The sequence below is a fragment of the Mixophyes fleayi genome, chromosome 9, assembly GCF_038048845.1.
Source record: "Mixophyes fleayi isolate aMixFle1 chromosome 9, aMixFle1.hap1, whole genome shotgun sequence".
In the NCBI taxonomy this organism is placed as follows: Eukaryota; Metazoa; Chordata; class Amphibia; order Anura; family Limnodynastidae; genus Mixophyes; species Mixophyes fleayi.
In genome coordinates, this window is record NC_134410.1 from 108,928,733 (window position 1) to 108,956,023 (window position 27,291).

Consider the following 27,291-nt stretch of genomic DNA (forward strand, 5'->3'; position numbering starts at 1 on the left):
GGGGCACGTTAGATTCCACACCTTCCTTCCAAGTTGTGCCAACGCTAGCAGGCACGCAACGTACAGTTGTGACACTTACTGAACGCTACTTATCGAGACATGGGGAATTCTTATAATCCTGCTTCTAAACTACATACATGGATCGCACAGGAAGCCCAGGAATAGTTGCATATTGCAAAATTAGACTTTATTGCTGTATTGCTCTGTGACCACACTGTGATGAAACGGCCTTGCACTGATTGGGACAACAAAACAGAACATTCCATTCTGCTCATTGCTGAATGTTTTAATTGTAATGTCATTTTACCAACACTCGGAGATCTGTAAAAACAAACACAATCTTTATTTCAAAATAATATTTTGTTTTTTATAAATGAGTGTAAACACAAATTTACACAGCGTCCTATTGTATTACATACATATGATTACTTGGAAATACATTTATTTATTCTTGGAATAAATATCTCCATAGGATGAAACTTTCCAGTCTCTTTTCCACATTAATTAACTGAGGTTTTACAGTGCTGAAAAGAATATTTGTTTTCATAGAATTTTACATTTATAATAAAACTAAACCGGTCAAAATGTTACATTTTCTATTCAGTTTCATGATCGCTTTGTTAGGAATTTCAGAATGCAAACCTGTGGAGCCCAATCCCTTCAATATCACTTTGTACATAAAGATCACATACACATAAAGCGAACAAAATGTATTAAATATTTAAAAATGTGTAAAAGTAAAGCTTGCTTGCTATTGGTGATATTCTGGAGGTACAAGCACTAGTACAAATAATGAAACTAAAATTAACCAAAATAGAATATACATCTTTGGAAAGCTTAGGACAATCATATGTATGGAGATGTAAAAAAGAATATTGAACACAATGTAAAAAACAGCAATTTGACATTCATGCCACGGACATCTTCTAGTGTAATATAAATGGTGTAGTTAGAGACTTATATCATGATCCTTCACTAAAACACATAGTAGAATGGCAGAATCAGAACTGAATATTCTGGCTGGCCCACATAGCATCTTGAATCTGGTCCTCTCGGAGCAGACGTAGGGTACGCATTCCATAAAGGAGCTGGCTTTTCGAGTTCCCAATGAAGTTGTTGGACAGAAAGGCTGGTAGACCTCCGATTCCATCACGTAAAGTAAACAGTGGTACACGGACTAAACCCATCACCTGTATAGGAGAAGTGAAGCCGAAATGTAAATATGAGGGATTAGAAAGAACCAAGGATTACTGCTGGGAACATCACTCGTCTTTACACAAAAGAACGTTACCAAATATTTCAAGTTTAAGAAGTCCAGACTGCCAGGATTTTCACAGCTGGACTTTCAGTGCCCCCCAAAAGGCTGTGTTTTTTTATTAATTCACAGGTAAATTAGTACATTTTTAATGTTTCCATAATTATCAAGCCTGTGCTAACAAAGAAAAACCCGTAAACTGTTACCTATTTGGGGGTAGCTAGGATCAAAGATGAGGAACCCTCAACAAAAAGTACCAAGGAAAATATTACGGGCCCACTCAAAATCATTAACCGTAAAGAACCCTTTGATTTACATCCATCATACATTCGATTACGTTACAACAAAGGGCATAGGCCAATATAATATTTGTCCATTAAAAGGGGTTATCCACATTTGGGTAGCACCCAATTATTTAGGGACATTGGAAGGATTGCTACAACATCTAGGATGGGTGCAGTGTGTAAGGGCATTGCTGTTGGCTTATAACAATGTAGAGTTTAGCATGAGTCTGTCTTAGGCTTTATGTACAGGACTTGTCTGGAATCTAGAGGAAATAACGAACATTCTAGCCCATGTGACATAGAATAAACCAGACCCTCAGAGAATATCATAATCTTAGCAAGCTGTTCTAGAACCTCCACCCATTTCTTTATCCAACGTATTTTCATTTCTCCTAATAAGCATATACACAATTTGTAAAACAAGGAGTATAGCTTTGATACGGCTTAATTAAAAGGGAGAATCTTTACCAGCTTCTTAAGGGAAGACTCGGTGACATCAACCCACAAATGGGGCAAATTGTATATTAAGAATATAACTAGAATGAGGAAATTGATAACCACAATATATTGACACCATATTAAGTCAAGAGGCCAATTTCCTTGATTTTGAGTTTAAGTCACAGAAGGGCAAATTGGGACTAGATTACCGTAGGTGAGGACTAACGATACAAGGCACTAAACCAGCATGTGCGTACAGATTTCTTTGATGTATTAAAAGTAAATAGTCTATGTACTACATGCAATAAAGAGGCTAGGAGAGCTGCCGATATACCTGGACAGATCCAAGTCTAGTGTATATTAATGCCTTTTGTTGTGGAATGCCTTCAGTATGTATAGAGTAGAGAGTGTGTTTTTCAGTGTAGTGTGTAGGAACATTAATCTTTAGGTGACAGTGATCTTTGTTTTAGATTATTTGACTCTGGGGAGTTGGTTTTACCTCCCCTCTCTCTAGCTGCTGTGTGTCCATGAATACCAGGCATCATATCCTGACCTAAGCAGATCCCTAGCTACATCCAAGTTTGAAGATATGACAATTACAACGAGAGATACATTTTTCCTATATTATTAAAAATAGCAAACTACAATCAAGCACTGTCAATTATTCATTATAATTTTATATTATAAAAAAAAAATAAAAGTGACCTAATGAGTTTGGGGAAGCTATATTTCATGATCATCTATTTATATAGCACCACTAATCCTGCAGCGCTGTACAGAGAACTCACTCACATCAGTCCCTGCCCCATTGGAGCTTACAGTCTAAATTCCCTAACATACACAGACAGAGACAGAGGCACTAGTATGTTTTTAGAGTGTGGAAGGATACCGGAGCACCCGGAGGAAACCCACGCAAAACACGGGGAGAACATGCAAACTCCATATAGATAAGGCCATGGCCGGGAATTAAACTCATGACCCCAGTGCTGTAAGGCAGAAGTGCTAACTACTAAGCCACCATGCTGTCCCATATTTATTATGAACCAGACATTAAGCAGCAATAATGCATCACTGAAGCTCTTGTCTATCGATATACTTCATCCTGTACAAGTGCCTCCACAGATACTCAAAACACTGCAAAAGCCAATACCTAGATTTATCTGGTCAGCTAAGAGATCTAGAATATGTATGCATCTCCTGCATAAGCACCCAAGAGAAAGCCGGCTGACCTTCTAAAGTAGCGCTTCCCCTCTGTGCACATTTAGCCCCCTTGACTAGAATTTGGGTCAATATAGAAGCATACCTAACAGACTTACTCTCTACCTATATGCTTCTATGGATCAAACCCAAAGTTCCTTCCTTTTCCCCAGGTCCGAAATAGTGGACAGTAATTAGAGATGACATCATCATCTATTTATATAGCGCCAACATATTCCGTAGCGCTTTACAATTGAGGACAAACATAGTAAACTAATAAACAAACTGGGTAAAACAGACAAAGAGGTGAGAAGGCCCTGCGCGCAAGCTTACAATCTATGGGACAATGGGAGACATTTAAAAAAAGCTCCATTTGTTTGTGCATTAAGGAAACAATATCTTCAATAGATGGCAATGTTACATAGGAGACCGCAAACCATAACTCCACCACAAATCTCCCTCTCTATTCAAACTGATTCTCTGCTTTACAAGTGTTCTACCCTTTCAGTAGTGGTGGGGAGGGAGCATTGACAGCCAGGACCACATACTTTGACAACAGATAAGTACGTCTAATTGACGTTCAACGGAAACCATCCTAATGACTGCAATCTAAAAACATTTCTCTTTCTATTACAATGCCTCTATGGCAGCACCAAACTATGCTTTTAGATGTTATACCCACCTCCAATCCATGGTCTTTCGCAAACACAGCCTCTTTTTCAATAGTTTCAATTTCCTCCAATGTCAATTCTTTTGTGAAGAAGTGTGTGACTCCCTTCTGCGGGAACTCTCGGGCCTGTGAGCTTCTATAATCCTTCTCGGTCACTGCCAGGGTATCGAAAGAAGAGCCCAGTTCCTCCTGTAACTCTCGGTTCAGGCCCTCTTCCAGGGAAGAGTCCCGAGTATCCACAAATCCTCCGGGGAAACCGAGACGCCCATCAAACCGCATCATCATCTAGAAAATCAAGAATAAATAAGTACAAAACAAAAACAGCACAGTAAACAAAACAATCATTAAAATGAGCTTTATGGAGAAGACAATATCATGGGCCTGATTCATTAAGGAACTTAAATTAAGAAGTTTCTTATTTAAGTCTCCTGGACAAAACCATGTTAATGCAAGGGGTGAAAATTAGTATTCTGTTTTGCACATAAGTTAAATACTGACTGTTTTTTCATGTAGCACACAAATACTTGATAGCTTACTTGTATACTGAAATTTAAAGTTGATATTTGTATGCTACATGAAAAAACAGACAGTATTTATCTTATGTGCAAATCAGAATACTAATTTTCCCCCCTTGCATTGTAACATGGTTTTGTCCAGGAGACTGAAATAAGAAACTTCTTAATTTAAGTTCCTTAATGAATCAGGCCCTATGTTATGATCTTAGCTATAATGTAGGACCCTGTAATCAATGCTGTGTCTTCTGGTCTGCTCTGTCTCTACAAGAGGCTTGCACAGCAACCATGCTTCAGTGATCCCTATGCTACGTGGAGGTAGCTCAAAACTTAAGACAACCAGCAAGATGTGTACTTTGTTCCCCATCCATACTAAGCTTGCAGGTTCTCTAAAGTGCAAGTGCTTGAACTCTAAACTTAGCATAGGTTTTGCTATTGCAAGCTTTGTTCGTGTTTTATCCACTGCAGTATGAACGGTGTATAGCCAACACATGTTGAATATAGGCGATATCAGATAATTACTAGATACAGTGGAGGGGTGTGCCTAGTCCTTCTACTGTCTGAGATGACAACACAATTGGTGCCTTGCTCATCCCTTAAACTACCTAACCTTCAGTGTTCTCCCCGGAAAATTTTGCCAGCTGGATGGCATTCAGAAGCAGCCGGGTGGGGGCAGTGTTAATACTTTGCAATAATAATTAAAAATGTTGGAGGCTATTGCCCTTACCTGCCATGACTGGTGGCCAGTGGTCTAACACACACACTGCTGGTTTTAGTGCTCACATAGTGTCTGTTATAATAGGAGAAACATTGAATGGTTTATTCTATTATAATAGGACTCTGTTGGGTTGGCTCCAAGAGCCGGGTGGCTAGTATAAACAGCCGGGTGGCTAGTAAAAACAGTTGGGTGGCTAGTAAAAACAGCCGGATGGCTCGTAAAAACAGCCGGGTGGAGCACCCGGGAAATAGGTGCTGGGTAGAACATTGATCTTGTATAGGAGTATAGGATATACAGCTGCCATAGGGTACCTCATTTTAACTAGGGATGTGCACCGGCCACTTTTGGTGTCTCGTGTTTTGGATTCGGATTTGCTTGAGGTTTTGGGTTTGGATTTGTTTCGCAAAACACCTGACGAAAGGTTTTGGTTCGGATTTAAGGTTTTGGATTCGGATTTATTTTGAAAAAAACATAAAAAGTGTTAAAATCAAGTTTTTTGGTTTATTTTCACTCCTACGCTATTATTAACCTCAATAACATTCAATAACAATCATTTCCACTAATTCCCAGTCTATTCTGCAGAATCAGTGAACTTTGTAATATTGCAGTACCAATGGACTTATACTGCAGGATTGTTTTTGGATATTTTTTTTTAATTTCTTTTTTTTTTATAATTATTTTTTTTTATAACTTTTTTTAAAACAGCACAGCACAGCACGAGCTATAGCAGGACAGAGGACCACCTAACACAACCTCCCTCTACCCTGATCAATGCCCGAGTGAAGATGGCGGCGGCTAGCGGGGAATTTATAGGATCCGAGTATCACGAGATCCGACAGCGGGATTAAGACTCAGAGCCTCGGTTTCAGTTTTGCAATTGGCGGGAATACCCGGATCTGTCTCGGATCCGGCTCGGATCGGCAACGTTCGGGTGGGCTCGGATTTCAGATATCCGAGCCCGCTCATCTCTAATTTTAACCATATCTGTGGCAACCTGTTGTGTAGTCCTGGTAAAGGTGACAAGGCTTTGAGACGATGGGCGGGAAAGTTGCAGAGATGGCAACTGCAGCACTGCCGGTACAGTCTTTACACCTTTGTTAAATGTATAATTAAAACATAACTATAAAATTAGGCATAAATTTCCTTAGTGTCCATTTAAAGCAGCTGAGCCAGCATATCTGCCATTTGTAACTCACCTCTACATTGAAAACACTGAAAATGTACAGGGACGTTGGCAATGATGCAAGCACAATTTGGTTGCATTATTCCAGTGCCATGTATGTAATCCCTGTCTGTGTAAAGAGAATTCATGCTCTGTATTAGCGATCAATGACTCTTAAACCTGAAAGAGCGCTGAAATCACGGAGGTATGGAATAATCCCTAAATCCACTTCCTCTACAATGGTCACTTGGCTCTGTTGAATTGGCAGATACACTATATGGTCAGCTATTTAATACATTATTGTTTATCCAGTTAGACATAGCTGTGCACACAGGTTGTAAAATCAGTGCATTTTTACAAAGAGTTGCTGCTTTTCTTTTCTATCTGTATATGCTTATAGTTTTGGATACACTGGGGTAATTTTTGAATTGCAAAAACGTAAAACCGCTGCTTTTTGGTGGACACACAGCCCTTTTCTCCCTGCCTAAGGTCTTCAGTTCTCCGCTACCTGAGATCCCAACACTTGGACATCATCTCTTTACTTACAACGAGACACGCTTTCCCCTTCTGGGGAAAGATCATTTCTAGCCACAATTCAACCAATATAAGAAACAAAAGCACAAAAATAACATGTCATAAAGACAGCCCAGGCGGTATATTTACTAAACTGTGGGTTTGAAAAACTGGAGATGTTGCCTAGAATGCACCAAATAAATGACAGCTAGAATCTGATTGGTTGCTATGAGCAACATCTTCACTTTTCTAACCCACAGTTTAGAAAATATATCCCCAGATTACCTCTCACACTCATTATTAACTTAAGACACAAATGAAGCTAAACCAACAGTACCGTAGGAAAGAAAATAAAAATTTAAATGAGTAAAGGGCGTAGGCCGAAAGGTGAAGAAGTTGGACTTTGATCTGACATCTTATCTATTTCCACCTAGTGAAATTTTGCAGAGCACAGATAGCCCTTCTGGAGGTATTTCCAAAGTACACTTCCCAGGTCAGCAGATGACTTGTGCACATAAATCAGTCTATTTTTTATGGTTCGTAAATGACCCTTACTGAGCTAAAATGTTACCGATACTATCTAATTAGGTCTGACACAATTAACATAGTTATAGTGACTTTAGATACTCCCTACAGACATTAAGCAAATAAGCAACTTCCATTTTTCTGCTACTTCTGTAAACACAAAAATGGCTTTCCCAGAAGCGACTGCTTTTGCCATCTACGTTATTATCTGCATATTGTCAGAATAGATCAAGATTCCCTAACCCTTGTTTCAAGATTGTCATGTCAAGTGCTATAGAAACAAACTGAGCAAAGCAGTCTAAGTGCAGGTATGTTTCTAACTGCAAACATGTCCTTGTCATGCTCTGAAAACACAGTGGTTCACAGGCCTGACATTTAAATTTAATTCCCAGAATGCTCTGCTCCTGCAGTGGTCAGACTCAACAGTGTTATACATCCAAAGGATTCCCATCCTCACTAGTGTTACATATTGAGAATCCGTGTGCCCAAAAATGGGATTAGGTGAACATTCCTTTGAAAAGTTTAAACGTGTGCGCGTATCTCCAGACCCAAGTGATATATAGTGTCACGATATTATATATGTGAAGTTATCCAGTCTCATCGGTATTATATAGTGTATTATATATAGTGTAAAGGGTCAATGCTCAGAATCAAACTATAAAACAAACACTTATAGCCACAAAAGAAAAGTCAAACTTAGGTGCATCAAAAACAGTATAGGAACCATTGTAAGAACCAACAGTAAAATAGTATTGCAGATTACGGTTATCTATATTAATATAATATTTTCACTATGCCTCCGTACACGCAATAAGCAGTTTGTGGAGTCCATATAAAACCATTACCTTACGTCAAATGAAGTCCTCTGAAAAGATTTCACAATGTTGTTACATCATGTAGGTCTAAGAGCATTTTCCTTCAACTTCAAGATCTGGGGGTAAATGTATAAACCTCCGAAGCCGCTGGGGGTATATTTACTAAAACTCCGTCTTTGCAGGCGAAATTGAAAGCGGCGATGGCTTGCAAAGTAAAGTAAAGTCTGCGTTTACAAGTCTTCAGCGCTTTAAATTTCCCCTTCAAAGTTGCCAATTTCCGGCGACTTGCAGAAATCAGAGGTTCATACATTTACCCCCTGGACTTCACAGACTGCTTATTGAACGCGTCTCGTGTGGCAAAGTGAACACTGCCAGTGTGTGCCCCTTGGGCCACATATGTAAGAAGCGGACGGCGGCTGCACCTCCATGTCAATCAATGGCTGGAGCTCAGTGCAGGACCACTACGGTTAAAATAAATACACTGAATGAGTGACATTATGTCACTCATTCACTGTTTTAGGCATCCATAAATGCCCTGGTTCCCTAGATGAACGCCTAGTGGTCGTGCCAACCCTGACAGTGAAATTATAGGAATATAGCAAAATTATAGTAATATAATCAGCAATAATATTTTACTTTTGGTCCTCATTACTAAACTATTTATTGCAATATCTGTCACTATATGGTACCTATACAGATTACCAGCACGGCATATCTAGTGTCCCCAGTGTTACCAGCACGGCATATCTAGTGTCTACAGTGCAGCATTCTAGTGTCCCCGGTGTTACCAGCACGGCGTATCTGATGTGTCCCGTACAGCATATCTGATGTGTCCCCAGCATTGTATCTCTGATGTGTCCCCAGTGTTACCAGCCTGCACTGCATATCTGATGTGTTCCCTGCACTGCATATCTGATGTGTCCCCAGCACTGCATATCCGATGTGTCCCCTGCACTGCATATCCGATGTGTCCCCAGCACTGCATATCCGATGTGTCCCCAGCACTGCATATCCGATGTGTCCCCAGCACTGCATATCCGATGTGTCCCCAGCACTGCATATCTGATGTGTCCCCTGCACTGCATTTCTGATGTGTCCCCAGCACTGCATATCTGATGTGTCCCCAGCACTGCATATCTGATGTGTCCCCAGCACTGTATATCTGATGTGTCCCCAGCACTGCATATCTGATGTGTCCCCAGCACTGTATATCTGATGTGCTCCCTGCACTGCATATCTGATGTGTCCCCAGCACTGCATATCTGATGTGTCCCCAGCTCTATACATTCGTGGGTCTCCCACTCCCCGGTCTCACCAGCACAATATATCTAATAGGGACCCGCTCGAACAGCTTGGCCGTAGTGGGCGCATAGAGCATTACATGACAGGCGTGTCTATGGCCCTCCAGCTGCAGGGCTTCCTCCCGGGACACATTGCGGGGCCTCGGCCTCTCCTCTAGGGGCGGAAGATTAGACAGCCCCGCTTGTGCCATTACACCGCTCACTTCCCGCAGCACATGTGCGCAGCCGCAGACAGAGACAAAGTCACATGACAGCAACTCCAGCCAATAAGGTGGCGGAGCTTTCACCACACTATAGACACATAAGAAGAGCGCTCGCCTCTCTTTTGTACTTAGCGCCATCTACAGGCCGGACAACGAACAGGCTGGAAGCTCTGCGCTGACTATTGCTGCATTCTCCAGATCCAGCAATAACATTGTACTACTGCTTCCAGCAGCACATGGTGGACAACCAATCAAATTATTGGTTAGGATTGTTTTTATTGGTTAGAATTGCACCAAGAGCCAGAAATCACAAATGTAAATGAACATCCCAGTTTAGGCTCTGCTGTTATGAATGCCATTAAGTAATGTAAGTATAACGTCATATTTTTCTAACTAATTGTGTTTTTGCTGATGGGAAAACCTTTACATAATCTTTACATTTTCTTTCTTTATTTTTTACTGAGTTTGCATCCTTGTGCCTGAGAAATGTGAATTCAGTCCGGGAACACCTAGAAATCCTGCAGAAAGAAGACACAAAACTCTACCAAACTAATGACCTCACTCCAGCTTACCCCGAGTCCAGATACAACACAGACTACTTTATCAGTTACGGAATAGAACACGCACAGTGTGTTCCACCCTCAGAGTTCTCGGAGCCCAACTTCATCACAGAATCCTACCAGTTATGTACAAGAGGTCTTGTAATGGGTTTGTGCAGAGAAAGTGTTTAATTGATAACACATACTTGCCAACTTTTCCTCGTTGGCTTCAGGGAGATACCGGGGGAGGTGGGCATGCTGGTGCTGGGCTTGACGAATCACATCATTTTGGCCTAACGATGGCCACTATTTTGGCCAATTACAGCAGTTATCTATTGCGGGGCGAGAGCTGAGAGGTTGCCCTGCTCTCCCGGGAGCCCGAGAGATCTCCCAGAAATGCGGGAGTCTCCCGGACATTCCGGGAGAGTAGGCAACTATGCATTAAAGAAAAGCAGCTAATGAATCTCTAGAGACTGACAGGGCCACCTTAACTACATTATGGGCCCCTATATATATATATATATATATAAATATATATATATATATATATATATATATATATATATATATAGTGTGCGTGTGTGTAAAAATATATATGTATGTAAAAAAAAGTGATTTTATATATATATATATATATATATATATATATAAAATAACTTTTTACAAATAAATATAGGGGCCCCCTTAACTTACCTTAAGTCCGATCCCCTTCTCTTCTTTTTTCCGCTACGAGTCTCTTCTGCGCTCCTCCGTGCTGTGCTTGCAGTGAATGTTGGGCATGACATCACACCCAACATTCACTGTGAGCACAGCACGGAAGAGGGGACAAGTAAGGGAGCCGGATAGCCCGCTGACGTGACCGCTTGCCCGCAAGGTATTTTCTTTTTTTTTGCAGGATTTATTTTTTTCCAGCGCTGCCTGGGACGGGCCCCCTTGCCCGCAGGGCCCCCGGGCACCTGCCCATTGTGCCCAATGGAAGAGATGGCCCTGGAGACTGAAGTGTCTTTTACATTTCTGTCTCCATTACTGAAGTCATGTTGTCTTACCTGTCAGTCTTTGATTAAATCTTGGTCTCCATGAAAATGGCCACCTCCATAGTGTCAGGTGCCGTCCCCGCACCTTCACTCGGTGCCGGGGACAGGCGCCTGATTCCGACTCCTCGCCTAGCAACGGGACGAATGACGTACTTCCGCCCGGCCGCCGGCGCATGCGCAGGGGCGTGCGTCCCGTTTCCTAGCAACGCAACAATATCCTGTTCACCTGACCCCCGCTCTCCAATCCGGAACCAGCAATCCCTATTTCAGGAAGCCTGTATCGTGGATTGTTCCCCTGCTACAGCGTCTTACAGTTCCCAGCTGTTTACTGTCTGACTCTTTGGCTTCCGACCCGGCTTGTCTGAAACTCCCTGCGGATCTCTCTTGGGCATTGTTCTCTCCTTTGGCTTTGATTCCGGACCGTCTGACTACGCTTTTGTTCACCTCCTCTGTACTGCGCTGCCAGGCCGGCTTGACCTCAGGTCGCCTAACTACACTTCTGCCTGACCCTAATACCTTCCAACCGCTGGTCTGTACAGAGTCTCCTACCAGCACCACCTCACTGGTGGCTAGCCCGGAGGGCCGCGACCTGCGTACTCCTGCAGCGAATTCCAAACTTCCTTGCGGGGGTCCCTGATGAAAACCAGGAGTACATTTAGACTCCGCGCCTCCAGGTTAGCAGTGTCAATATCAGTAAGTGGCCTCAGCGTTGAACCGTGACACATAGGACACAATACATGGACATAGGACACAATTTCTCAACTATGTCATCATGCCACAGATGGCGAAGACAACCACGTCTTGTACTGGCTCAGCATCAGGGAGAGTTGGCAAGTATGTGATAATGTATACCTAATTTTGCCTTACTATATAGGTATTTTCTGTATAATTCAGGCATTATTTCTAACAACATTTTATAGTGGCAGGTTTGTTACAACAAAGGTTATAATTTCTGCTGTAAATCATGCTTATAGCATTTTATGTTTGTGTTACAGAGCAGCGTTATAAATGTTTTGTACTGGTTTTAGCATTTGCCATGATAGGTATGTGCCTGTGGGCAGCTAAGGCTGATAGACGGACTTTTCTCAGCAAAAAATATACTGGGTGACAGAAAAAAAATCAACTTATATTTGATTAGCTGAGGTGTTCAAATATTAAAATAACCTTTTGGAACTTTTGGGGTGGAATTCAGCTGGCCGCAGAGTGCCTTCAGAACGGTTGTGACGACACTCTGCAACGATGCAACATTGCGGAGTTTGGGTGCAAGGAAAAATCTGCGATGTTGAGGTACAGTAATACATGGAAACGTGCACAGCCGGTGGCACATCGCGCACAATTGAATACCCCATGGCCTTATATGTGAGGAGTTTGTATGTTCTCCCCGTGTTTGCGTGGGTTTCCTCCGGGTGCTCCGGTTTCCTCCCACACTCCAAAAAACATACTAGTAGGTTAATTGGCTGCTAACAAATTGACCCATGTCTGTGTCTGTCTCTGTCTGTGTGTGTGTGTTAGGAATTTAGACTGTAAGCCCCAATGGGGCAGGGACTGATGTGAGTTCTCTGTACAGCGCTGCGGAATTGGTGGCGCTATATAAATAAATGGTGATGATGATGATGATACCCCCCTTAGCTCCTTCCGTGTTCCATCTGGAAAGATCTATGGTCCATTTTACTCTGCTATTTTCTGCAAGATGCTGATAAGCATTCAGCAAAATTGGAAGCAGAATGACCCTCCTGGCATCTCTGCCCTGAAGTCATATATTTGGTTTCTTGCCCGGATGGAGAAGATTACCCATCATTTGAACGATAAGGAAGACAAGTTTCATCAAATCTGTGCAATAAGACTTTACCTGTAACTCTAATCCCAATGCCTCGAATCTCTTTACTACCTCATCTATATTCTGCCCTATGACTAGGCCTCAAATACCCCACCGAAACCACACCTATATAAGGCGTTCTATCCCACCTGCGACAACCAGGCCCCCTCCTTTCTTCCTACATCTCCCACCCCCATTTTGAGAGGAAAGCTATTTATATCAATGCATGAACAAAATTTGTATTAAATATTGGAATGTTTATCCTCTACTGTTTCCAGTACAGTATGCTTGTTGTTCCTATAATGTCCTGTATTTAGTTTTTTTTTGTTTATGTTTGTATTTGAAAATCCCAAAATAAAAAGGTAAAAATAAATAACCATTTGAGGGAGAATTATACCAAAGAAGGTGATTTAAGTGAAGAGAGGATGAATTTTGGTGTGACGGGACCAGTTAGGCTCTGGAATGATCTATGTAAAATGGCGCGATTGGTCGATGTCCTGTAAATTAGCTAAGGGCTTTAAAGTGCTGTGCTCAGCTTTTATGTCCGCTCTGCTTCTCACCACTGGAAATCTCACCATTCTATCTTTGCGATGTGAGACTACACTAGGTTTATGTTACTGGTTTCATTTGGGAGTGTGCAATGCTTCCAGGACGCCCCGCCAGCCAACAGGCTCAGACGAGTCAGCGGGTATCTATCCACCTTCCATGTTTCTCACTCTGCTCTCTGTACAATGGGGCATCATAGCAAGCGTGAGGCTGGTCTTAGCAGCGCTGGTGCAGTGTAGCCACTTGTGCATGTTGCAGAGTGCCAAATGGGGCTTCATGGCATGGCACTTGTGCCTACCTGGTGGGGGGGGGGGGTGTTTGGTACCGAACAACCAGCACAAGCCCTCAGTCCTCCCAACTGACCCAAGTTCAGCAGGACAATCTCAATTTTAGGACTCTGTCCCAATCGGGGACATATTTGTCGCGCGTGTGGAGATGTTGGGGGAAGGGAGGTATCTAATGGGCAGCCTAGCACTTTACAGCGCTAGCAAACCCTCTGGGGGGCGTGACCGCCTCCCTATCGCAGCATGGCCACGCCCACTGTCAGGGACATACATGTTGGGGAGTGAGAAATGTGATTTTGCTAAGCTGACCTCATCTCGTTGCCTTATAGCCATTTTGTTCTCTTATAGCTTAAAGACAGGTTAGATACAGCTAGTTTGTAGGAGTTATTCATTGTTTGCAGGAGACTGTGCTCATGACCTTGAATATGGCAGCACAGGAGATAAGCCAACTCCCCCCTGTCACTCATTCACTGTTTTAGGCATCCATAAATGCCTTGGTTCCCTAGATGAACGCCTAGTGGTCGTGCCAACCCTGACAGTGAAATTATAGGAATATAGCAAAATTATAGTAATATAATCAGCAATAATATTTTACTTTTGGTCCTCATTACTAAACTATTTATTGCAATATCTGTCACTATATGGTACCTATACAGATTACCAGCACGGCATATCTAGTGTCCCCAGTGTTACCAGCACGGCATATCTAGTGTCTACAGTGCAGCATTCTAGTGTCCCCGGTGTTACCAGCACGGCGTATCTGATGTGTCCCGTACAGCATATCTGATGTGTCCCCAGCATTGTATCTCTGATGTGTCCCCAGTGTTACCAGCCTGCACTGCATATCTGATGTGTTACCTGCACTGCATATCTGATGTGTCCCCAGCACTGCATATCCGATGTGTCCCCAGCACTGCATATCTGATGTGTCCCCAGCACTGTATATCTGATGTGCTCCCTGCACTGCATATCTGATGTGTCCCCAGCACTGCATATCTGATGTGTCCCCAGCTCTATACATTCGTGGGTCTCCCACTCCCCGGTCTCACCAGCACAATATATCTAATAGGGACCCGCTCGAACAGCTTGGCCGTAGTGGGCGCATAGAGCATTACATGACAGGCGTGTCTATGGCCCTCCAGCTGCAGGGCTTCCTCCCGGGACACATTGCGGGGCCTCGGCCTCTCCTCTAGGGGCGGAAGATTAGACAGCCCCGCTTGTGCCATTACACCGCTCACTTCCCGCAGCACATGTGCGCAGCCGCAGACAGAGACAAAGTCACATGACAGCAACTCCAGCCAATAAGGTGGCGGAGCTTTCACCACACTATAGACACATAAGAAGAGCGCTCGCCTCTCTTTTGTACTTAGCGCCATCTACAGGCCGGACAACGAACAGGCTGGAAGCTCTGCGCTGACTATTGCTGCATTCTCCAGATCCAGCAATAACATTGTACTACTGCTTCCAGCAGCACATGGTGGACAACCAATCAAATTATTGGTTAGGATTGTTTTTATTGGTTAGAATTGCACCAAGAGCCAGAAATCACAAATGTAAATGAACATCCCAGTTTAGGCTCTGCTGTTATGAATGCCATTAAGTAATGTAAGTATAACGTCATATTTTTCTAACTAATTGTGTTTTTGCTGATGGGAAAACCTTTACATAATCTTTACATTTTCTTTCTTTATTTTTTACTGAGTTTGCATCCTTGTGCCTGAGAAATGTGAATTCAGTCCGGGAACACCTAGAAATCCTGCAGAAAGAAGACACAAAACTCTACCAAACTAATGACCTCACTCCAGCTTACCCCGAGTCCAGATACAACACAGACTACTTTATCAGTTACGGAATAGAACACGCACAGTGTGTTCCACCCTCAGAGTTCTCGGAGCCCAACTTCATCACAGAATCCTACCAGTTATGTACAAGAGGTCTTGTAATGGGTTTGTGCAGAGAAAGTGTTTAATTGATAACACATACTTGCCAACTTTTCCTCGTTGGCTTCAGGGAGATACCGGGGGAGGTGGGCATGCTGGTGCTGGGCTTGACGAATCACATCATTTTGGCCTAACGATGGCCACTATTTTGGCCAATTACAGCAGTTATCTATTGCGGGGCGAGAGCTGAGAGGTTGCCCTGCTCTCCCGGGAGCCCGAGAGATCTCCCAGAAATGCGGGAGTCTCCCGGACATTCCGGGAGAGTAGGCAACTATGCATTAAAGAAAAGCAGCTAATGAATCTCTAGAGACTGACAGGGCCACCTTAACTACATTATGGGCCCCTATATATATATATATATATATATATATATATATAAATATATATATATATATATATATATATATATATATATAGTGTGCGTGTGTGTAAAAATATATATGTATGTAAAAAAAAGTGATTTTATATATATATATATATATATATATATATATATATATATATATATATAAAATAACTTTTTACAAATAAATATAGGGGCCCCCTTAACTTACCTTAAGTCCGATCCCCTTCGCTTCTTTTTTCCGCTACGAGTCTCTTCTGCGCTCCTCCGTGCTGTGCTTGCAGTGAATGTTGGGCATGACATCACACCCAACATTCACTGTGAGCACAGCACGGAAGAGGGGACAAGTAAGGGAGCCGGATAGCCCGCTGACGTGACCGCTTGCCCGCAAGGTATTTTCTTTTTTTTTGCAGGATTTATTTTTTTCCAGCGCTGCCTGGGACGGGCCCCCTTGCCCGCAGGGCCCCCGGGCACCTGCCCATTGTGCCCAATGGAAGAGATGGCCCTGGAGACTGAAGTGTCTTTTACATTTCTGTCTCCATTACTGAAGTCATGTTGTCTTACCTGTCAGTCTTTGATTAAATCTTGGTCTCCATGAAAATGGCCACCTCCATAGTGTCAGGTGCCGTCCCCGCACCTTCACTCGGTGCCGGGGACAGGCGCCTGATTCCGACTCCTCGCCTAGCAACGGGACGAATGACGTACTTCCGCCCGGCCGCCGGCGCATGCGCAGGGGCGTGCGTCCCGTTTCCTAGCAACGCAACAATATCCTGTTCACCTGACCCCCGCTCTCCAATCCGGAACCAGCAATCCCTATTTCAGGAAGCCTGTATCGTGGATTGTTCCCCTGCTACAGCGTCTTACAGTTCCCAGCTGTTTACTGTCTGACTCTTTGGCTTCCGACCCGGCTTGTCTGAAACTCCCTGCGGATCTCTCTTGGGCATTGTTCTCTCCTTTGGCTTTGATTCCGGACCGTCTGACTACGCTTTTGTTCACCTCCTCTGTACTGCGCTGCCAGCCCGGCTTGACCTCAGGTCGCCTAACTACACTTCTGCCTGACCCTAATACCTTCCAACCGCTGGTCTGTACAGAGTCTCCTACCAGCACCACCTCACTGGTGGCTAGCCCGGAGGGCCGCGACCTGCGTACTCCTGCAGCGAATTCCAAACTTCCTTGCGGGGGTCCCTGATGAAAACCAGGAGTACATTTAGACTCCGCGCCTCCAGGTTAGCAGTGTCAATATCAGTAAGTGGCCTCAGCGTTGAACCGTGACACATAGGACACAATACATGGACATAGGACACAATTTCTCAACTATGTCATCATGCCACAGATGGCGAAGACAACCACGTCTTGTACTGGCTCAGCATCAGGGAGAGTTGGCAAGTATGTGATAATGTATACCTAATTTTGCCTTACTATATAGGTATTTTCTGTATAATTCAGGCATTATTTCTAACAACATTTTATAGTGGCAGGTTTGTTACAACAAAGGTTATAATTTCTGCTGTAAATCATGCTTATAGCATTTTATGTTTGTGTTACAGAGCAGCGTTATAAATGTTTTGTACTGGTTTTAGCATTTGCCATGATAGGTATGTGCCTGTGGGCAGCTAAGGCTGATAGACGGACTTTTCTCAGCAAAAAATATACTGGGTGACAGAAAAAAAATCAACTTATATTTGATTAGCTGAGGTGTTCAAATATTAAAATAACCTTTTGGAACTTTTGGGGTGGAATTCAGCTGGCCGCAGAGTGCCTTCAGAACGGTTGTGACGACACTCTGCAACGATGCAACATTGCGGAGTTTGGGTGCAAGGAAAAATCTGCGATGTTGAGGTACAGTAATACATGGAAACGTGCACAGCCGGTGGCACATCGCGCACAATTGAATACCCCATGGCCTTATATGTGAGGAGTTTGTATGTTCTCCCCGTGTTTGCGTGGGTTTCCTCCGGGTGCTCCGGTTTCCTCCCACACTCCAAAAAACATACTAGTAGGTTAATTGGCTGCTAACAAATTGACCCATGTCTGTGTCTGTCTCTGTCTGTGTGTGTGTGTTAGGAATTTAGACTGTAAGCCCCAATGGGGCAGGGACTGATGTGAGTTCTCTGTACAGCGCTGCGGAATTGGTGGCGCTATATAAATAAATGGTGATGATGATGATGATACCCCCCTTAGCTCCTTCCGTGTTCCATCTGGAAAGATCTATGGTCCATTTTACTCTGCTATTTTCTGCAAGATGCTGATAAGCATTCAGCAAAATTGGAAGCAGAATGACCCTCCTGGCATCTCTGCCCTGAAGTCATATATTTGGTTTCTTGCCCGGATGGAGAAGATTACCCATCATTTGAACGATAAGGAAGACAAGTTTCATCAAATCTGTGCAATAAGACTTTACCTGTAACTCTAATCCCAATGCCTCGAATCTCTTTACTACCTCATCTATATTCTGCCCTATGACTAGGCCTCAAATACCCCACCGAAACCACACCTATATAAGGCGTTCTATCCCACCTGCGACAACCAGGCCCCCTCCTTTCTTCCTACATCTCCCACCCCCATTTTGAGAGGAAAGCTATTTATATCAATGCATGAACAAAATTTGTATTAAATATTGGAATGTTTATCCTCTACTGTTTCCAGTACAGTATGCTTGTTGTTCCTATAATGTCCTGTATTTAGTTTTTTTTTGTTTATGTTTGTATTTGAAAATCCCAAAATAAAAAGGTAAAAATAAATAACCATTTGAGGGAGAATTATACCAAAGAAGGTGATTTAAGTGAAGAGAGGATGAATTTTGGTGTGACGGGACCAGTTAGGCTCTGGAATGATCTATGTAAAATGGCGCGATTGGTCGATGTCCTGTAAATTAGCTAAGGGCTTTAAAGTGCTGTGCTCAGCTTTTATGTCCGCTCTGCTTCTCACCACTGGAAATCTCACCATTCTATCTTTGCGATGTGAGACTACACTAGGTTTATGTTACTGGTTTCATTTGGGAGTGTGCAATGCTTCCAGGACGCCCCGCCAGCCAACAGGCTCAGACGAGTCAGCGGGTATCTATCCACCTTCCATGTTTCTCACTCTGCTCTCTGTACAATGGGGCATCATAGCAAGCGTGAGGCTGGTCTTAGCAGCGCTGGTGCAGTGTAGCCACTTGTGCATGTTGCAGAGTGCCAAATGGGGCTTCATGGCATGGCACTTGTGCCTACCTGGTGGGGGGGGGGGGTGTTTGGTACCGAACAACCAGCACAAGCCCTCAGTCCTCCCAACTGACCCAAGTTCAGCAGGACAATCTCAATTTTAGGACTCTGTCCCAATCGGGGACATATTTGTCGCGCGTGTGGAGATGTTGGGGGAAGGGAGGTATCTAATGGGCAGCCTAGCACTTTACAGCGCTAGCAAACCCTCTGGGGGGCGTGACCGCCTCCCTATCGCAGCATGGCCACGCCCACTGTCAGGGACATACATGTTGGGGAGAAATGTGATTTTGCTAAGCTGACCTCATCTCGTTGCCTTATAGCCATTTTGTTCTCTTATAGCTTAAAGACAGGTTAGATACAGCTAGTTTGTAGGAGTTATTCATTGTTTGCAGGAGACTGTGCTCATGACCTTGAATATGGCAGCACAGGAGATAAGCCAACTCCCCCCTGTCACTCATTCACTGTTTTAGGCATCCATAAATGCCTTGGTTCCCTAGATGAACGCCTAGTGGTCGTGCCAACCCTGACAGTGAAATTATAGGAATATAGCAAAATTATAGTAATATAATCAGCAATAATATTTTACTTTTGGTCCTCATTACTAAACTATTTATTGCAATATCTGTCACTATATGGTACCTATACAGATTACCAGCACGGCATATCTAGTGTCCCCAGTGTTACCAGCACGGCATATCTAGTGTCTACAGTGCAGCATTCTAGTGTCCCCGGTGTTACCAGCACGGCGTATCTGATGTGTCCCGTACAGCATATCTGATGTGTCCCCAGCATTGTATCTCTGATGTGTCCCCAGTGTTACCAGCCTGCACTGCATATCTGATGTGTTACCTGCACTGCATATCTGATGTGTCCCCAGCACTGCATATCCGATGTGTCCCCTGCACTGCATATCCGATGTGTCCCCAGCACTGCATATCCGATGTGTCCCCAGCACTGCATATCCGATGTGTCCCCTGCACTGCATTTCTGATGTGTCCCCAGCACTGCATATCTGATGTGTCCCCAGCACTGTATATCTGATGTGCTCCCTGCACTGCATATCTGATGTGTCCCCAGCACTGCATATCTGATGTGTCCCCAGCTCTATACATTCGTGGGTCTCCCACTCCCCGGTCTCACCAGCACAATATATCTAATAGGGACCCGCTCGAACAGCTTGGCCGTAGTGGGCGCATAGAGCATTACATGACAGGCGTGTCTATGGCCCTCCAGCTGCAGGGCTTCCTCCCGGGACACATTGCGGGGCCTCGGCCTCTCCTCTAGGGGCGGAAGATTAGACAGCCCCGCTTGTGCCATTACACCGCTCACTTCCCGCAGCACATGTGCGCAGCCGCAGACAGAGACAAAGTCACATGACAGCAACTCCAGCCAATAAGGTGGCGGAGCTTTCACCACACTATAGACACATAAGAAGAGCGCTCGCCTCTCTTTTGTACTTAGCGCCATCTACAGGCCGGACAACGAACAGGCTGGAAGCTCTGCGCTGACTATTGCTGCATTCTCCAGATCCAGCAATAACATTGTACTACTGCTTCCAGCAGCACATGGTGGACAACCAATCAAATTATTGGTTAGGATTGTTTTTATTGGTTAGAATTGCACCAAGAGCCAGAAATCACAAATGTAAATGAACATCCCAGTTTAGGCTCTGCTGTTATGAATGCCATTAAGTAATGTAAGTATAACGTCATATTTTTCTAACTAATTGTGTTTTTGCTGATGGGAAAACCTTTACATAATCTTTACATTTTCTTTCTTTATTTTTTACTGAGTTTGCATCCTTGTGCCTGAGAAATGTGAATTCAGTCCGGGAACACCTAGAAATCCTGCAGAAAGAAGACACAAAACTCTACCAAACTAATGACCTCACTCCAGCTTACCCCGAGTCCAGATACAACACAGACTACTTTATCAGTTACGGAATAGAACACGCACAGTGTGTTCCACCCTCAGAGTTCTCGGAGCCCAACTTCATCACAGAATCCTACCAGTTATGTACAAGAGGTCTTGTAATGGGTTTGTGCAGAGAAAGTGTTTAATTGATAACACATACTTGCCAACTTTTCCTCGTTGGCTTCAGGGAGATACCGGGGGAGGTGGGCATGCTGGTGCTGGGCTTGACGAATCACATCATTTTGGCCTAACGATGGCCACTATTTTGGCCAATTACAGCAGTTATCTATTGCGGGGCGAGAGCTGAGAGGTTGCCCTGCTCTCCCGGGAGCCCGAGAGATCTCCCAGAAATGCGGGAGTCTCCCGGACATTCCGGGAGAGTAGGCAACTATGCATTAAAGAAAAGCAGCTAATGAATCTCTAGAGACTGACAGGGCCACCTTAACTACATTATGGGCCCCTATATATATATATATATATATATATATAAATATATATATATATATATATATATAGTGTGCGTGTGTGTAAAAATATATATGTATGTAAAAAAAAGTGATTTTATATATATATATATATATATATATATATATATATATATATATATATATATAAAATAACTTTTTACAAATAAATATAGGGGCCCCCTTAACTTACCTTAAGTCCGATCCCCTTCGCTTCTTTTTTCCGCTACGAGTCTCTTCTGCGCTCCTCCGTGCTGTGCTTGCAGTGAATGTTGGGCATGACATCACACCCAACATTCACTGTGAGCACAGCACGGAAGAGGGGACAAGTAAGGGAGCCGGATAGCCCGCTGACGTGACCGCTTGCCCGCAAGGTATTTTCTTTTTTTTTGCAGGATTTATTTTTTTCCAGCGCTGCCTGGGACGGGCCCCCTTGCCCGCAGGGCCCCCGGGCACCTGCCCATTGTGCCCAATGGAAGAGATGGCCCTGGAGACTGAAGTGTCTTTTACATTTCTGTCTCCATTACTGAAGTCATGTTGTCTTACCTGTCAGTCTTTGATTAAATCTTGGTCTCCATGAAAATGGCCACCTCCATAGTGTCAGGTGCCGTCCCCGCACCTTCACTCGGTGCCGGGGACAGGCGCCTGATTCCGACTCCTCGCCTAGCAACGGGACGAATGACGTACTTCCGCCCGGCCGCCGGCGCATGCGCAGGGGCGTGCGTCCCGTTTCCTAGCAACGCAACAATATCCTGTTCACCTGACCCCCGCTCTCCAATCCGGAACCAGCAATCCCTATTTCAGGAAGCCTGTATCGTGGATTGTTCCCCTGCTACAGCGTCTTACAGTTCCCAGCTGTTTACTGTCTGACTCTTTGGCTTCCGACCCGGCTTGTCTGAAACTCCCTGCGGATCTCTCTTGGGCATTGTTCTCTCCTTTGGCTTTGATTCCGGACCGTCTGACTACGCTTTTGTTCACCTCCTCTGTACTGCGCTGCCAGCCCGGCTTGACCTCAGGTCGCCTAACTACACTTCTGCCTGACCCTAATACCTTCCAACCGCTGGTCTGTACAGAGTCTCCTACCAGCACCACCTCACTGGTGGCTAGCCCGGAGGGCCGCGACCTGCGTACTCCTGCAGCGAATTCCAAACTTCCTTGCGGGGGTCCCTGATGAAAACCAGGAGTACATTTAGACTCCGCGCCTCCAGGTTAGCAGTGTCAATATCAGTAAGTGGCCTCAGCGTTGAACCGTGACACATAGGACACAATACATGGACATAGGACACAATTTCTCAACTATGTCATCATGCCACAGATGGCGAAGACAACCACGTCTTGTACTGGCTCAGCATCAGGGAGAGTTGGCAAGTATGTGATAATGTATACCTAATTTTGCCTTACTATATAGGTATTTTCTGTATAATTCAGGCATTATTTCTAACAACATTTTATAGTGGCAGGTTTGTTACAACAAAGGTTATAATTTCTGCTGTAAATCATGCTTATAGCATTTTATGTTTGTGTTACAGAGCAGCGTTATAAATGTTTTGTACTGGTTTTAGCATTTGCCATGATAGGTATGTGCCTGTGGGCAGCTAAGGCTGATAGACGGACTTTTCTCAGCAAAAAATATACTGGGTGACAGAAAAAAAATCAACTTATATTTGATTAGCTGAGGTGTTCAAATATTAAAATAACCTTTTGGAACTTTTGGGGTGGAATTCAGCTGGCCGCAGAGTGCCTTCAGAACGGTTGTGACGACACTCTGCAACGATGCAACATTGCGGAGTTTGGGTGCAAGGAAAAATCTGCGATGTTGAGGTACAGTAATACATGGAAACGTGCACAGCCGGTGGCACATCGCGCACAATTGAATACCCCATGGCCTTATATGTGAGGAGTTTGTATGTTCTCCCCGTGTTTGCGTGGGTTTCCTCCGGGTGCTCCGGTTTCCTCCCACACTCCAAAAAACATACTAGTAGGTTAATTGGCTGCTAACAAATTGACCCATGTCTGTGTCTGTCTCTGTCTGTGTGTGTGTGTTAGGAATTTAGACTGTAAGCCCCAATGGGGCAGGGACTGATGTGAGTTCTCTGTACAGCGCTGCGGAATTGGTGGCGCTATATAAATAAATGGTGATGATGATGATGATACCCCCCTTAGCTCCTTCCGTGTTCCATCTGGAAAGATCTATGGTCCATTTTACTCTGCTATTTTCTGCAAGATGCTGATAAGCATTCAGCAAAATTGGAAGCAGAATGACCCTCCTGGCATCTCTGCCCTGAAGTCATATATTTGGTTTCTTGCCCGGATGGAGAAGATTACCCATCATTTGAACGATAAGGAAGACAAGTTTCATCAAATCTGTGCAATAAGACTTTACCTGTAACTCTAATCCCAATGCCTCGAATCTCTTTACTACCTCATCTATATTCTGCCCTATGACTAGGCCTCAAATACCCCACCGAAACCACACCTATATAAGGCGTTCTATCCCACCTGCGACAACCAGGCCCCCTCCTTTCTTCCTACATCTCCCACCCCCATTTTGAGAGGAAAGCTATTTATATCAATGCATGAACAAAATTTGTATTAAATATTGGAATGTTTATCCTCTACTGTTTCCAGTACAGTATGCTTGTTGTTCCTATAATGTCCTGTATTTAGTTTTTTTTTGTTTATGTTTGTATTTGAAAATCCCAAAATAAAAAGGTAAAAATAAATAACCATTTGAGGGAGAATTATACCAAAGAAGGTGATTTAAGTGAAGAGAGGATGAATTTTGGTGTGACGGGACCAGTTAGGCTCTGGAATGATCTATGTAAAATGGCGCGATTGGTCGATGTCCTGTAAATTAGCTAAGGGCTTTAAAGTGCTGTGCTCAGCTTTTATGTCCGCTCTGCTTCTCACCACTGGAAATCTCACCATTCTATCTTTGCGATGTGAGACTACACTAGGTTTATGTTACTGGTTTCATTTGGGAGTGTGCAATGCTTCCAGGACGCCCCGCCAGCCAACAGGCTCAGACGAGTCAGCGGGTATCTATCCACCTTCCATGTTTCTCACTCTGCTCTCTGTACAATGGGGCATCATAGCAAGCGTGAGGCTGGTCTTAGCAGCGCTGGTGCAGTGTAGCCACTTGTGCATGTTGCAGAGTGCCAAATGGGGCTTCATGGCATGGCACTTGTGCCTACCTGGTGGGGGGGGGGGGTGTTTGGTACCGAACAACCAGCACAAGCCCTCAGTCCTCCCAACTGACCCAAGTTCAGCAGGACAATCTCAATTTTAGGACTCTGTCCCAATCGGGGACATATTTGTCGCGCGTGTGGAGATGTTGGGGGAAGGGAGGTATCTAATGGGCAGCCTAGCACTTTACAGCGCTAGCAAACCCTCTGGGGGGCGTGACCGCCTCCCTATCGCAGCATGGCCACGCCCACTGTCAGGGACATACATGTTGGGGAGTGAGAAATGTGATTTTGCTAAGCTGACCTCATCTCGTTGCCTTATAGCCATTTTGTTCTCTTATAGCTTAAAGACAGGTTAGATACAGCTAGTTTGTAGGAGTTATTCATTGTTTGCAGGAGACTGTGCTCATGACCTTGAATATGGCAGCACAGGAGATAAGCCAACTCCCCCCTGTCACTCATTCACTGTTTTAGGCATCCATAAATGCCTTGGTTCCCTAGATGAACGCCTAGTGGTCGTGCCAACCCTGACAGTGAAATTATAGGAATATAGCAAAATTATAGTAATATAATCAGCAATAATATTTTACTTTTGGTCCTCATTACTAAACTATTTATTGCAATATCTGTCACTATATGGTACCTATACAGATTACCAGCACGGCATATCTAGTGTCCCCAGTGTTACCAGCACGGCATATCTAGTGTCTACAGTGCAGCATTCTAGTGTCCCCGGTGTTACCAGCACGGCGTATCTGATGTGTCCCGTACAGCATATCTGATGTGTCCCCAGCATTGTATCTCTGATGTGTCCCCAGTGTTACCAGCCTGCACTGCATATCTGATGTGTTACCTGCACTGCATATCTGATGTGTCCCCAGCACTGCATATCCGATGTGTCCCCTGCACTGCATATCCGATGTGTCCCCAGCACTGCATATCCGATGTGTCCCCAGCACTGCATATCCGATGTGTCCCCTGCACTGCATTTCTGATGTGTCCCCAGCACTGCATATCTGATGTGTCCCCAGCACTGCATATCTGATGTGTCCCCAGCACTGTATATCTGATGTGCTCCCTGCACTGCATATCTGATGTGGCCCCTGCACTGTATATCTGATGTGTCCCCTGCACTGTATATCTGATGTGTCCCCTGCACTGCATATCTGATGTGTCCCCAGCACTGCATATCTGATGTGTCCCCAGCTCTATACATTCGTGGGTCTCCCACTCCCCGGTCTCACCAGCACAATATATCTAATAGGGACCCGCTCGAACAGCTTGGCCGTAGTGGGCGCATAGAGCATTACATGACAGGCGTGTCTATGGCCCTCCAGCTGCAGGGCTTCCTCCCGGGACACATTGCGGGGCCTCGGCCTCTCCTCTAGGGGCGGAAGATTAGACAGCCCCGCTTGTGCCATTACACCGCTCACTTCCCGCAGCACATGTGCGCAGCCGCAGACAGAGACAAAGTCACATGACAGCAACTCCAGCCAATAAGGTGGCGGAGCTTTCACCACACTATAGACACATAAGAAGAGCGCTCGCCTCTCTTTTGTACTTAGCGCCATCTACAGGCCGGACAACGAACAGGCTGGAAGCTCTGCGCTGACTATTGCTGCATTCTCCAGATCCAGCAATAACATTGTACTACTGCTTCCAGCAGCACATGGTGGACAACCAATCAAATTATTGGTTAGGATTGTTTTTATTGGTTAGAATTGCACCAAGAGCCAGAAATCACAAATGTAAATGAACATCCCAGTTTAGGCTCTGCTGTTATGAATGCCATTAAGTAATGTAAGTATAACGTCATATTTTTCTAACTAATTGTGTTTTTGCTGATGGGAAAACCTTTACATAATCTTTACATTTTCTTTCTTTATTTTTTACTGAGTTTGCATCCTTGTGCCTGAGAAATGTGAATTCAGTCCGGGAACACCTAGAAATCCTGCAGAAAGAAGACACAAAACTCTACCAAACTAATGACCTCACTCCAGCTTACCCCGAGTCCAGATACAACACAGACTACTTTATCAGTTACGGAATAGAACACGCACAGTGTGTTCCACCCTCAGAGTTCTCGGAGCCCAACTTCATCACAGAATCCTACCAGTTATGTACAAGAGGTCTTGTAATGGGTTTGTGCAGAGAAAGTGTTTAATTGATAACACATACTTGCCAACTTTTCCTCGTTGGCTTCAGGGAGATACCGGGGGAGGTGGGCATGCTGGTGCTGGGCTTGACGAATCACATCATTTTGGCCTAACGATGGCCACTATTTTGGCCAATTACAGCAGTTATCTATTGCGGGGCGAGAGCTGAGAGGTTGCCCTGCTCTCCCGGGAGCCCGAGAGATCTCCCAGAAATGCGGGAGTCTCCCGGACATTCCGGGAGAGTAGGCAACTATGCATTAAAGAAAAGCAGCTA

The 27,291-nt window shown here is 44.3% G+C and overlaps 1 protein-coding gene across 2 annotated transcripts; it reads right to left on the minus strand.

Moving 5' to 3' along the window:
- Positions 1 to 320: 320 nt before the first annotated feature.
- On the minus strand, positions 321 to 20,662 carry NUDT16 (nudix hydrolase 16). 2 transcript variants are annotated; one of them, XM_075184842.1, is made up of 3 exons: positions 20,439 to 20,662; positions 3,857 to 4,129; positions 321 to 1,190 (listed from the first exon to the last, which is right to left on the minus strand). In XM_075184842.1, exons 1-3 carry the CDS (start codon positions 20,613 to 20,615, stop codon positions 1,002 to 1,004), a joined length of 639 nt encoding a protein of 212 aa, XP_075040943.1. In that variant the 5' UTR covers positions 20,616 to 20,662; the 3' UTR covers positions 321 to 1,001. The 2 variants fall into 2 exon arrangements, with proteins under 2 accessions (XP_075040943.1, XP_075040942.1); XM_075184841.1 differs by lacking the exon at positions 20,439 to 20,662 and adding an exon at positions 9,405 to 9,629.
- Positions 20,663 to 27,291: the final 6,629 nt, after the last annotated feature.